At 40.7% G+C, this 12,264-nt stretch overlaps 1 protein-coding gene across 2 annotated transcripts in view; it reads right to left on the bottom strand.

Annotated features, from left to right (window-relative positions):
- The window catches only part of LOC114617876 (voltage-gated potassium channel subunit beta-1), a 390,507-nt gene extending 378,446 nt beyond the window's left edge, over nucleotides 1–12,061 (bottom strand). For both annotated transcript variants that reach the window (XM_028763547.1, XM_028763548.1), the window contains exon 1: nucleotides 11,787–12,061. In XM_028763547.1, coding sequence (XP_028619380.1) covers nucleotides 11,787–12,061 — 275 coding nt within the window. The remainder of the gene's footprint in view (nucleotides 1–11,786) is intronic.
- Nucleotides 12,062–12,264: the final 203 nt, after the last annotated feature.

The raw sequence follows: 12,264 nt of genomic DNA, 5'->3' as shown, positions 1-12,264 counted from the left end.
CTCTCTCTCTCTCTCTCTCTCTCTCTCTCTGCATATGTGTGTGAGACTGAGCATGGGTAGGAGGTTATCCACTGAAGCATGGTAACTTATTAATGGTGACATCCCCAAAAGTGTGACACCTCTTCCTCCAGTCATCATCACCTATGAATATTCTCTCAGGAGGGGTTGGGCCACATGAGCCCTATCCTCTTTCACAATGAACTGTGGCGGGCACAGGCATGTGTCTGTCTTAGGCAGCTAACCACATCTGCAAGGAGTGCGTGAGCATACCACTATGCCATGCTGAGAAAATACTTTTCTACAGAAGTCTTCAGGAACCCTCAGCTTGTATAATCTCTTCACTCCTTCTTCCAAGACAGGGGTAATTTTAACATAGCACAGTAGTCAACAACCACTATGATAAACTAGACTTGTCAAATTATTCATGAAAGCCTTAATACTTTAAGTTTCGGCTACTGGAAAATGACTTTGGTGAAAGTCTTATTATGCCTCAAAGTCAGATGCATAGAATCTTGTTTTCTCTTTTTAGAATTCTTATCCACCCACTTTACCAAGGTTTTTTCCAATTAACACTAGTTTGGTGCCGTAGCCTAAGAGGGTCAACTTTGCTCTTAGCTGCTTCTCTTTCAACGATCCTCCTATCCTACCTGCATGTCACTGGCACAAAATGCTGTGGTCTCGGTTAAAACCTGTTGCAATGGTGCAGTTTGTATGCTATTTTCCCTCATATTTTCTCCCATCACTGTACTCTTCCAAAATGAATCACTTCATATTTTTATAGAACTTACTACACCACTTGTAATGTCACACCCATTTACATTGTCTTGGGTCACTGAAAACACTCGAAGGTTGTTTGGACAAGAGGCCTTCCTGAATAATCCTGGTGTTTCTAAAACTAGACTATGATAATGTTGAAATCTTTTTAGTGAATTAATTTTCTAGAGTGATTACTAGAGATTATTTTAATATTACACATATACTAATGAAAGAACATCCTGGAATGTACATTTGTTTTGTTTTTGATTTTTTATTCTTTTTTTCTCTCTCTCTTCCTTCCTTCCTTCCTTCCTTCCTTCCTTCCTTCCTTCCTTCCTTTCTTTCTTCCTTCCTCCCTCCCTCTTTCTTCCTTCCTTCCTTCCTTCCTTTCTTTCTTTCTTTCTTTCTTTCTTTCTTTCTTTCTTTCTTTCTCCCTCATTAGTTCTAAAGACAAGTATCATGGGAAATGTATGTAACAGAAAATACTTTAAAACACATGTAAACTTAATGCTTTCTATCATTTACATCCAGAATGTAAAATACTACAAACAGGCTTAATAACTCAATGTTTTGCTTAACAAGTAACTATTATTTGGATAGTCTCATCATTCAAATTACTAAGCTTCCAGACAGAGGAAGCTTTTAGCACATCTTGCTTGTGGATTGCTTATATTGATTAACAGCTACTTAGCCTTAGAGGAAATTAAATAGCTTAATAGCCCTCCCCCTTTTTTTCAGTTTACTTCATACTTAAGATTCAAATTCATTGTAATCAAATGAAATGTGAATATTAAGCTATGAAATGTACTTTGTTTTGCTTTTTTAGTAAAGAATTGTAAATGAGAGAGATTTGTACTAAAACAAGGTCCTTTGAACATAAACTAAAATTGTCATAAGCAGTTATTCTCAGAGTCCTCACTATTCTATACACACAGACACACACACACACACACACACACACACATACACTCACACATTTACACACACATACACACACATGTTGATTGAAAGTAGTGAGTCAGACTAGGAATGACTAGTATCCTTAAGGATATATAGTTTTCCTAAATGCTATTGCATACAAAAAACACACTGTATCCTGTTTCTGGCAACTGAAAGGATAGTTTGACTGACACCAAGCATCCTGCAGGTTATTCTATTAAAAAAAAACACACATAGTAAATGTCATTTGGGTGGACATACTAACCAAGACACTTCTCTTACAAGCCCATGCTTTGATGGTTCTGAAATAACAGACTGAATCAACAGGTTGCCTGGCTCTGGACCCATGCTATCTGACTTATGTTTCCGTGTGTCTGATCCTGTCTCATGAGATGCCAGCCTGTGTGTCTGGCGCCAGAGGCTGTGGCTGTTGCCATGGAAAGTAAGGGGCTGCTCCACTACCAACGTGACCTCTGACAATTCAAAGGAGGAAGAAGGGAACATGAGATGCAGGGAGGCTCAGCAACCCTCATGTGAGCATTAGGGCTGCGTGGAACTGAGAAATGCAGAAGGAGAGCAGTGTCCATGGATAGACATCGAAGAATGTTTACTTCATCAGTGTCCCATGACCCTGCCAACCTGGTATCAGATCACCTTCTACAGTTTTCTGAAGTGTCATCAACCTTCTCAGCAAAACAGGAAAGTTGAAATCTAAGAAGGGAGGCTTAAAGAGATTGACCTACCATGTGCCCAAGGAAAGGTCAATCTTTGAATGAAAGGAATACTGTTAAAACTAAAGGGTAATAGAGATATCTCCTTGTTAAAAGGAATTGCAAAATTCATGTTGTTTGCTTAAACCACTGCCTGGTGCTAGAGACTGGCTAGCTGCAACATGTCCATTTCTCTTTCTTCCTAAGCATTCATTTGGACGACAAGTCCCAGCATTCTATTCAGTTAAGTGTAGTCATGTGACAAAAGTCCACCCACTGTAACTTTTCCTCACAAATAACATTTACAGGCCCAGCATCCTCCATGCGTTTCCTTCCTTTCTCCTTTCTATCTGATCAATTGATGCCAATGCTCAAGCCATCTAAGAAAAACAAAGGTAAAAAATGACAGAGCTCTCACCTCAGGTCACATCCATGTGGACCTCCAGACTCATGACTGGGCTTGAAAATTAAAACATTCCCATATCAGGTCACTAATATGTCAGGATTTAGCAGCTAGGGGCAGCTTTATGATTAATGGCTTCATTGGGTAAAACGTATTTGTGTAACCCCTATAATCAGCATCAGGAGCACTTCCTCAATTAGGGACCAGAGCCACAAGTCTGGATGGAAGCCCAGTTTCAATTTCTGGCAACTAAAGAGATGTTTGGCAACTCTCCCTTTGCATATAGGTTATAATGTGTGTGCTTGCACACAAAACTGTTAACTTCTCTTACTATAGAGTGCAGATTCTTCTCGAAGCCTGCAAGATTGAGGCTTGATGGCATTTAATATATCTGGAAGGCTGTTACTGAAGGAGTATGGCTTCAGCTATCATCACCAATGGAACATGAATAAGTGTTCCTCAGCCCCGTGTAATGCCTCCTTCCCATGAAACAAAAGCATAGAAGTCAACAGGAAGAGTTTCTGGCAAAGCAACAGTTTCTGGCTTGCCACTTAGTTAGTGACGAGCACTGGGAAGGGCAGGGTGGTTGTTTCCATCTACCCTTCTTGGAATTCAGATGGGATAGACCTGGCCAAGCATTACCTCAAATGCAATTAATAAAATCAAGTTCAGTTCACCTAGCAGGAAATACCACTTCAATGCCTCTGTATAGATTCTTTTGATAGAAAAAAAGTCACGTAGGAAAAAAAAAGCTGGAAGAAGACACAATGAAGTTTGTGGCACACTCCATTGATCCAGCTGTTTGATAGTCCATGTGATTGATCATCCTCATCTGGCCCCTTGTTAAACATGTGTGGGGCAAGAAGCAAGAAACTCAAACATGAGGAGAATGTATGACTCTACCTCCATTTATGTATCAGAGACACTACCATGATTTAAACCTAGGCCTTTCTATTCCAAATCCAAAGGGATCTAGCCATGGCTTGTAGAGAGAGGACATGGCAGATGGACATTTGACTTATTACACACAGAACAGATTTTACCCCTACCCCTACCCCAACACTTTTCATTGCCAAAACCAACACCTGTATTTGATACCCATCACCTGCTGTTCAAGCTGTGCACATCATCCAAGTCCAGATACAGTCACTCCTGCCAGGGACCCAGATCCCTCCTCTTAATTCTCTGACCTCTCTTCTATAGCATTTCTCTTGTGTACATGTAGATTTTGTAGTAATTCATCTTCGTGTCACCTTGCATAGACAAGGTTCTCAATCAGTGCTCAATCAAACTGGTACATGTTATTCACTGATCTCATGATTGATATTTGAGATTATCTTCTTGCATAACTTTCCTTCATAATCTCAAGTCTTTCACAAATGGAGCCAGAATCTTCTAAGCTCTGGGATCATTTGTTGCTCTGCTGGCTGAAACCAAGTCTACCAAAACTCGTCTTGAGAACTGCCTGTGCCAAGAATCTTGTCTCGCCTTCTGGAAACCTATGGAGGTGAACAAATTCTGGGAATTCAAGTAGTTCTGGTAACAGTCAGAGCAACATTAGGATGCAGCTCAGTAAATCACTGTCCTAGATCATAAGGAATATGAATTACAAGGTGAACTCTCTATCAGAATGCTGTAACTAAATTTCCACCCACATGTTTGTGTGGTGAATACTGAACTACTCCAGTCATTTCCACTTAATAGGCTCAGACTGATCTGATTTGGAATGCTAATTCTGCTGGTATTTAAAAACCTCTTTGTATCCTGACCTCAACTCCCTTTTGCTCAGGAGGATGGTATTCCTCTCCATACCTGATGGAATCTTAATTGAGCAGAGCAGGGTGCTCAACACTCAGGTACTGGGTGAAGGACACATTCTTGCTAGACACCTTTAGAGTCACTAACTCTTAGTCCTCTTTGTTAAGACTTTGTCACATAGACCATGCATAATATGGGTTATGTCTCAGTTCCAAGCAAAGTATGAAAATAAAAACAAAATGCACTCTTCTTTCCTTTGAATTTTAATTCGCTTGTCTCAGCACACTTGTTTACAACGGTAGTCATCTCCTTTTCAAAAGTATGATACCTTAAATTTATCCATTGAAAATTTTGTATGCATAAACAATGTATCATGATCATATTCACCTTTATTCACTTCCCTCTAACACCCTCCAGGACACTCCCAATATCATGGCCTCCTTTCAAAGTTATTTATTTAGTTTTAAACTCTGAGTCTAACTAGTGCCGCCTGTATGCACATAAGGTGCAGGCAATGGGGCATGGGCAAACACACTAGTGGCCACAGCTCTAAATAAAAGTGACTCTCCTTCTCCCAGCAACCATCAATTATCTCCTCAATTTGAGTCTGAGGATTCCTTTATCCCTTTTTGATGGCTTGGTCTTTGCAGGTCTTGTGTTGTGAGTTCACATGTGTAGCAAACATATCATAGCCATAGGACAGCAAAGTACTCCTTCCAGTTCTCTAGTTCTTACATTCTTTCTGTCTCTTCTTCTGGGATGCTCCTTGAGCTTTGGTGGTGGTGATAATGGGGAGGGTCGATGTGGTTGAATCTGTGAGAGTTAAGTACTCACAATCCCTTATTCTCAGCGCTTTGAATGTCATGACTGTCTGCGTTAACCACTACCCATTGCAATAAGAAGCTTCTATGACAAAGGTTGAAAGCAGTACAAGTCTATGCATATGATGCTCTTTAGTTTTTGTCAACTTGACCCAATCTTGGGTTATTTGAAGAAGAAACTTCAACTGAGAAAAGCCTCAATTATATTGGTACATGGGAACATTTCTTGATTGATGATAGATACAGGAGGGCCCAGGCCACTTTGTGTTGTACTACAACTGAGCTGATGGTCCTGAGAGATATAAGAAAGATAGATGAACATGATCCTGAGGAGCAATCTAGTAAAGCAGAATTCCTCCATGGCCTCTGATTCAGTTCTTGTTCAAAGTTCCAACTTCCTACCTTGGCCAGTTCTTGACAATGGACAGCAACCTGTAAGCCAAATAAATCTTTCCTTTCTAACTTACGTTTGTTTAGTGTTTTATTATAGCAACAGAAAGCAATATATAAACATAAACATGTAGCAGGTAGCTTAATAATGTGACCTTTTTAGAAAAACAGCATCAATAGATTTTCCCCTAGGGCCTATAGTTTACATAACCATGGGTTTTGACCATGTTTCCCTCCTGTGCAGCAGGCCTAAAATCTAATCAAGAAAGCAATTGGTTGCTTCTTGTCTTAGGCACTGTTCTATTGCTATGATAAAACTCCAAGGCAACTTATAAAAAAGTACTTCATTTGAGACTTACAGTTTCGAGCAGTTATAGTCCATGATGGTGGAGCAAGGATATGGCAGCAGGAACAGCTAAGAGCTTATATCTTGATCCAAAAGTAGGAGGCAAAGAGAAACAGGCTCAGAATAGCATGAGTCTTTTGAAATATTACCCCAGTGATATACCTCCTCCAGCAAGTCCACACCTCTTAATCCTTCCCAAAATAGTTCCACCAACTGGGGACCAAGTATTCAAATATATGAACTTCTGGAACCATCCTCATTCAAACTATTACAACCTATAAAGCATTTTGCCACTTTTGGGCCAGTGGGCACATCATGAGAACAGATCAGTGTCATAATATGAAGGATCCAGTGCTACATAAGACCACTGATGTCTTTTTTCCCCTAACCAAAAACAAAACAAACAAAACAAAACAGCACCTTTCAGCATTATGAAAGAAAGATACCCAACAAGCGAAGAGTTTTCTAGTTAGTTCAAGATTAATTTCTGTGTTCTGCAACCAAAGTGTGTGGTATATTCAGCACTAAGGTTATACAATCTAATTATGGTAGGTAGCCAAAAGCAATCTGAATAGCCCATACTGTTTGGAGTGTCTCCAAGACTTACTGACCAATAACTCATGGCAGGGTAGCTGGTCCCTGGCACTAAGACTTTCCTTTAATAATGTCTCTGGGAAAAGTTCACTAATATAAGGCATCACTGTTCAGACTTATTTTAAATAATTGTATCTTTAATTAGCTTACAAACAAGTAGGGCTTTATATGACTTCTTCATAAATTCTGTTTTGGTTAACCCACCCTCTGTCCCTCTTCCCCTTTCTCCCAGTCCTCTGCCCCATCCACCCATTCCTACTCAAACCTTTAGCTTTCCATATGTCTGTCCTGTTCTTTCACAGCATATGTCCTACTATCCTCCTTATTATATTTTTACTTGGGTTGTAAGATCATAGGTTCGCATGTAGCTTGTTCATACACTCTTTATATTAGTTAACTCTTCCTCAGTCCTCTCTTACATCTTCATCACTCTACTATCTGCTTGAACCCTTCTGCTCCCAATATTTCCCCTTTCTACTATCTATCTATCTATCTATCTATCTATCTATCTATCTATCTATAGGGTATATCATGTTGTATGTGTGGTCGGTAAAGGACAACACACAAGAGCCAGCCCTTCGTCCTCCATGTGGGTTCCAGGTCATCAGTCTTGACAGCAAACGCCTTTACCCACTGAGCCATCTCTCCAGTCCATAAAATCACTGAGTTTTGTATTTCAAAAAATTGTTAGGTATGTGTGATTAACTTTTTGAGTTTCCATTTCTTTGACCACAAAAGAGCAAGACGTTGTGTGCCGTTTCTGAATTAGTCTTTATCTTGTTGCTCTAAGGCAGCATCTCCCATTGAGCTGGCCAGGGAGCTCTCAGCATTTGCCTTTGTTCCCCTTTGTCTCTATCCTGCACTAAAACTGGGGCAACATGCATGCATGCACAGCCATGCAGACTTTTACATTGGTGCTGATATCAAATTCAAGTCCCCATGCTTACAAAGTAAGCATCTTTAGTCACTGGGTGATCTCTGTGCCCCATATTTCCTCTTTGAAACAGTCTGTCACTGGATCTGGAACTTACAGTTTGGCTAGACTGGGCTGTCCAGCCAGGTCAAGTTCTCCTGTTTCCACCAATCCAGAGGTGAAGATGTGCTTCTGGAGCTTCATATTTTTATGTTAGTGCTCGGGATTCTAACTCAGGTTCTCATGCTTGCCTGTCAACACAGTATCCACTATCTCTTAGCTCTCTTGCTTACATTTATCTATTTTTAAAACATTTGGCAAAGTCCAAAGATTACTTCTGTGTTCGGAAAATCTATTTTAAAACAATAAATAAAATTTAAAAAGTCATGTCCACAATTACATGGTGTTCTACTTGGCTTCTCTGTTGCTATGGTAAAACAGTTGACCAAAATCGACTTGCAGAGAAAAGGATTTATTTGGCTTGTACTTTCACATCATAAACTAGCATGGTGGGAAGCCAGACCAGGAGCTGAAAGCAGATACTTCGGAGGCAGGAACTAAAGCAATGGTTTAGACAAATGTAGCTTACTGCCTTCTTCCTCATGGTCTGCTTAGTCAGCTTTCTTATACACCCCAGGAACACCTGCCCAGGTGTGGCACTGCCCATGGTGGCACCTCCCACAGTGAGCTGGCCCTGGCCACATCACTCATCAATGAAGAAAATGCCCCACTGTCTTGCCCACTGGCCAGTCTGCTGGGGACAATTCTTCAGCTGATTTTCCCTCTTCTCAGATAACCCAAGTTTTTGTCAACCTGACAAAAACCAAGTAAACAAGCAATCAAACAAACAAAACAAGTAGCATATGAGGGGGAAAAGAGGAAAAGTCAAATTTTGCCTCTAACTGCAGAGCTCTGGCCCCTGCTCTATTCTCATTTGGCAGGAAAGTAACAAGCTGCCACAGATGATAAATATATCCAATATCACCATCATCAGGCAGCTCTGAAATGCACAATCAGTCAATATGAAGCAAATTTTATTAGGTTGTTTTATTGTGTAATCCCATGTGCACACAGCCCAGGAAAGGGAACAGGGCTATTTTTACATCTGCATTCCCTGTCCTTCTTCCTATATTTGTTTATTAAATAAATGCACCAGGAATCTTGAGCCCTGCTTCCTCTTCTAACGCTTTCCCCTGATCAGTTCCTTCAAAATGCAGGTTGTTGTGAGATCCAGGTATAAAACAATCCAGCATGAGCTGGAATGAACTCTCTATACAATATTTTATTTCCATTTTTCCAGGAAGGGAATCAGAGTCAGAGTACACTAAGTCCTTACTGATGCCCATCGAATTCTTCTCAACTGCAATATGTGGCATCTTTATATTCTCCTCAACACATTGCATGTTCTGCTATGTAAACAATATTTCACAGAGGCATAATGTTTCAGGTATTTTCTTTAAACGTTAGGCACATTTATAAATTACATATAAGTCTAAAGGAGAACTATCAGGAGAGTCAAACTATTTGAGGAAAACACATTGCAAATCCATAAGAACTTTTCATAACTTCCTGACAGCTAATCTGAACACCAGGGTAGCTCAGGGATTTGGATCCCAACATGAGCATTAAAGTGTGAAATATTACCTAATTAGTCATTGTTTAGGAGACTCATCAGAACTGGGTGCTTCCCATACTGGCAGTTACAAAAGCAGGGAACAGTCTTGGTCTTCTGACCTACACAAAGTCTGAGATCTTCAGCAAATTCATCTAAGTTAGAATTGAACTAAGTGCCAAGTGCCAACTGCATGCTCTAATGCCCACCCCCCAACCTGGTAGCAATCATATTGCAAAATAAAGGATAGATGGGCATATTCTGTTCTGATGGTGTTCAATAGAAAAGACCTTGACAATTTCAACACACTCACTAAGCAGGTATCAATCAACAGTTAAATGGTATTGCCCTGAAGAGTGCAATAATCTCAAACTATGTCTTACCCAGTCTTTCCTGACAACAGGGATAGTTATTGTTTAAGCAGAACAGCAAAGAGCAGTTTTTTTTTCTCTCTCCAAATTTCTCACTAAACCTCATTAGCTTAACCGATATTTCACTCTGACTTGGTAAATGTTACTTCAGTGTCAGATAACAGCAGGGAATTTGTGGTCTTGTATCATACTCCTTATGGAAAGTAGCAGCTTTAGCATAAGTCAAGGAATATGTCAGGGAAAGAAATCATTATCAAGGGTTTACCTTATCACTTAACTTCCCCCAGAGGCCCTGTAATAATAGCTTTTTAGACATGAGAGATATACAATGATTTGGGATACTGGTTATGTAAGGAGATGAATTTCTAGTGAGCACATGCTCCCTCAAGCTTTCCTTAAATGAGACTGTCCCTTCCCCAAGCTCCCTGTCACTGACCTAACCCCCTCCCCACCCCTCCCCACACAATTGCAAGTATCAGAGTCTATTCAAGAGCTCAGACAGGTCATCCTGGCTGGGAACACTACATCTAATTCCTAGGCATTTCTAGAAGATTTACTTCATCCTGCATTTTATGTGCTGATTTTTTTCAATAGTGACTTACATCTGGAAACATCTATTTTATTACTGCCATGGAAAAAGGGAAATGTAAATATGTCGAGGCATTTTGAATTGTGTTGTCCAAAGTTTCTAGAGTATATGCACCACTATATAATTCAACTGCTTTAGAGGTTTCCCTTTGAATTAGAGATAGAACAATGGAAGCTGGGGAAAAGGGCTCAGTGGATAAGAGCATTTGCTCTGAAAGTGTTCAGTCCTGAGTTCAAGCACCCATGTAAAGCATCAGGCGGGCTATATGTGCTGTAACCCCAGCAGTTTGGGGGCAAAGACAGGCAGCTCCTGGTCAGCCAGCCTAGTAAAAATGACAAACTTCTGGTACAGTGATAGATTCTGTCACAAGGTAGGAAGGAAAAGAGTGATGGAGAAGGAAAGCTGATGTCATGCTCTGGCCTCCCTGCATACTTGTATACTCATGTGCATGGAGTACACAACCAAACACACTCACACCACAAACACATACCACACATATTCACACAACATACAAAAAGATAATCACATATGCACATATCACATATAAACAGTACTTATCACAAACATGCAAAACATATCATCCGTGAAGAGTCACATGCACACATGCTCACATACTCACATGCACACACATACACACACACATACAAACACCACACAACAAACACACATGGAAGTTGCTAAAAGCATACTAGATATTTTGACATAGTATGCTGTAGTCTTAGCATAAGACATATTTTGGCTATTTCATTAAATTTTTTTTCTATTGAAATTTTATTATCATTTAATAAAAACTTCTGGGCTTACTTCACCATTGCTTTTCTTGCGAAATTATCTCTATTTCCAAGGAGATTTCTTAATACAACTTATAGGAAATAAGTACATTTGGGTTTCAGGACTTCAGACATTGTATTCAGTGCAGGTTGCCTTGCTGCAGTGAGTTTAATGAAACTATCCTTCCTTACTGATATGCAAAGCCCAGGCTGAGGAAAGAAGAGAAAGACAATCTTCAGAAAATTGGTTTGTATTTACATTTTGTAAAAAAAAAAAAGTACCCCTTTCTCCTTGTGTTACATGTCTCAACTCTTGAGGTATATGATTGTCAATACATCCTGCTCTGCATCCCTCTTCAACCATCTGACTGAACCTTCATCCAGCAAGTTAACACTATTCAACTTTCAAAACAGCTCAGAAAGCCCTCTCCCCATGCCCTATTTCCCAAGGTAAAGGAAATGCAGGTAGACTGCAATAGTGTTTCATTCTTTGGAAAAGAGACTTTTAAAAAATACAATCTCCGAATTCTTCAGATTTTTTTTTCCTAGAGAAAAATTTCGACTCTCCCCCAGTAAGCTCATTACTGGCTTCCCAAAAGATGTTTTCTGAGTCTCAATCCCGAGAGCTTTGCTTATTATTGCACCAAGTTCCTGCCTTTTGTTGTACAAGTTCTGAATCGCAAAGCATCCCGTCCCGCTGTGAGAGCTGCTACTACGATTTCACAGCGGGAGAAGGAACCGAAAAGGAACGACAAGGCACCTGCTCTCCAGATCCCGCTGCTGGGGGATGATGTCCCCATCTTTAAGCACTCACCTGTGCGGCATCCCGGTGGTGTGTGCGGTGGTGTGCTCGCTCGACAGTTCGCAGAGCTTTAGGTACCAGTTCATCTCCACTTCCCGCAGCAGGGCCAACTGCCTTGCCCTGAGCTGGCTTTGCCCAGAGGGGCTGAGGCTGCTGTCTTTGACATTCTCGGGGGCTTTCTTGGGAGATCTGTCTTTCCCCCCTGAAGAAAGGCCAGACTGCTTTCTGAACTTGCTGCTGTCTTCGGAGATCTGACTCCCTGCAGCGCCTGTGCGGGCTGCTAGCATCCTGGAAGTTCCTGTCTGCCTGTCTGGGAAGAGGCTAAGAGACTGTCATTAAAGTAATTTGAATTGATTTCTGCTTCTGTCTCCCTCTGCTGCCCTGCCTTCCCGCCCCCCACCTTAACCTTATCCTGTCAGGGACCTGTAACTGAGCCTGCTGCACTTGGGATGAAAGGCTATCTACCTCTAAAGTTTCCTGGTGGAGAGGA

The sequence above is a fragment of the Grammomys surdaster genome, unplaced genomic scaffold (assembly GCF_004785775.1).
Source record: "Grammomys surdaster isolate TR1022 unplaced genomic scaffold, NIH_TR_1.0 139, whole genome shotgun sequence".
Classification (NCBI taxonomy): Eukaryota; Metazoa; Chordata; class Mammalia; order Rodentia; family Muridae; genus Grammomys; species Grammomys surdaster.
Note: the sequence above shows the minus strand (reverse complement) of the source record. Positions and strands in the feature narration are given on the sequence as shown.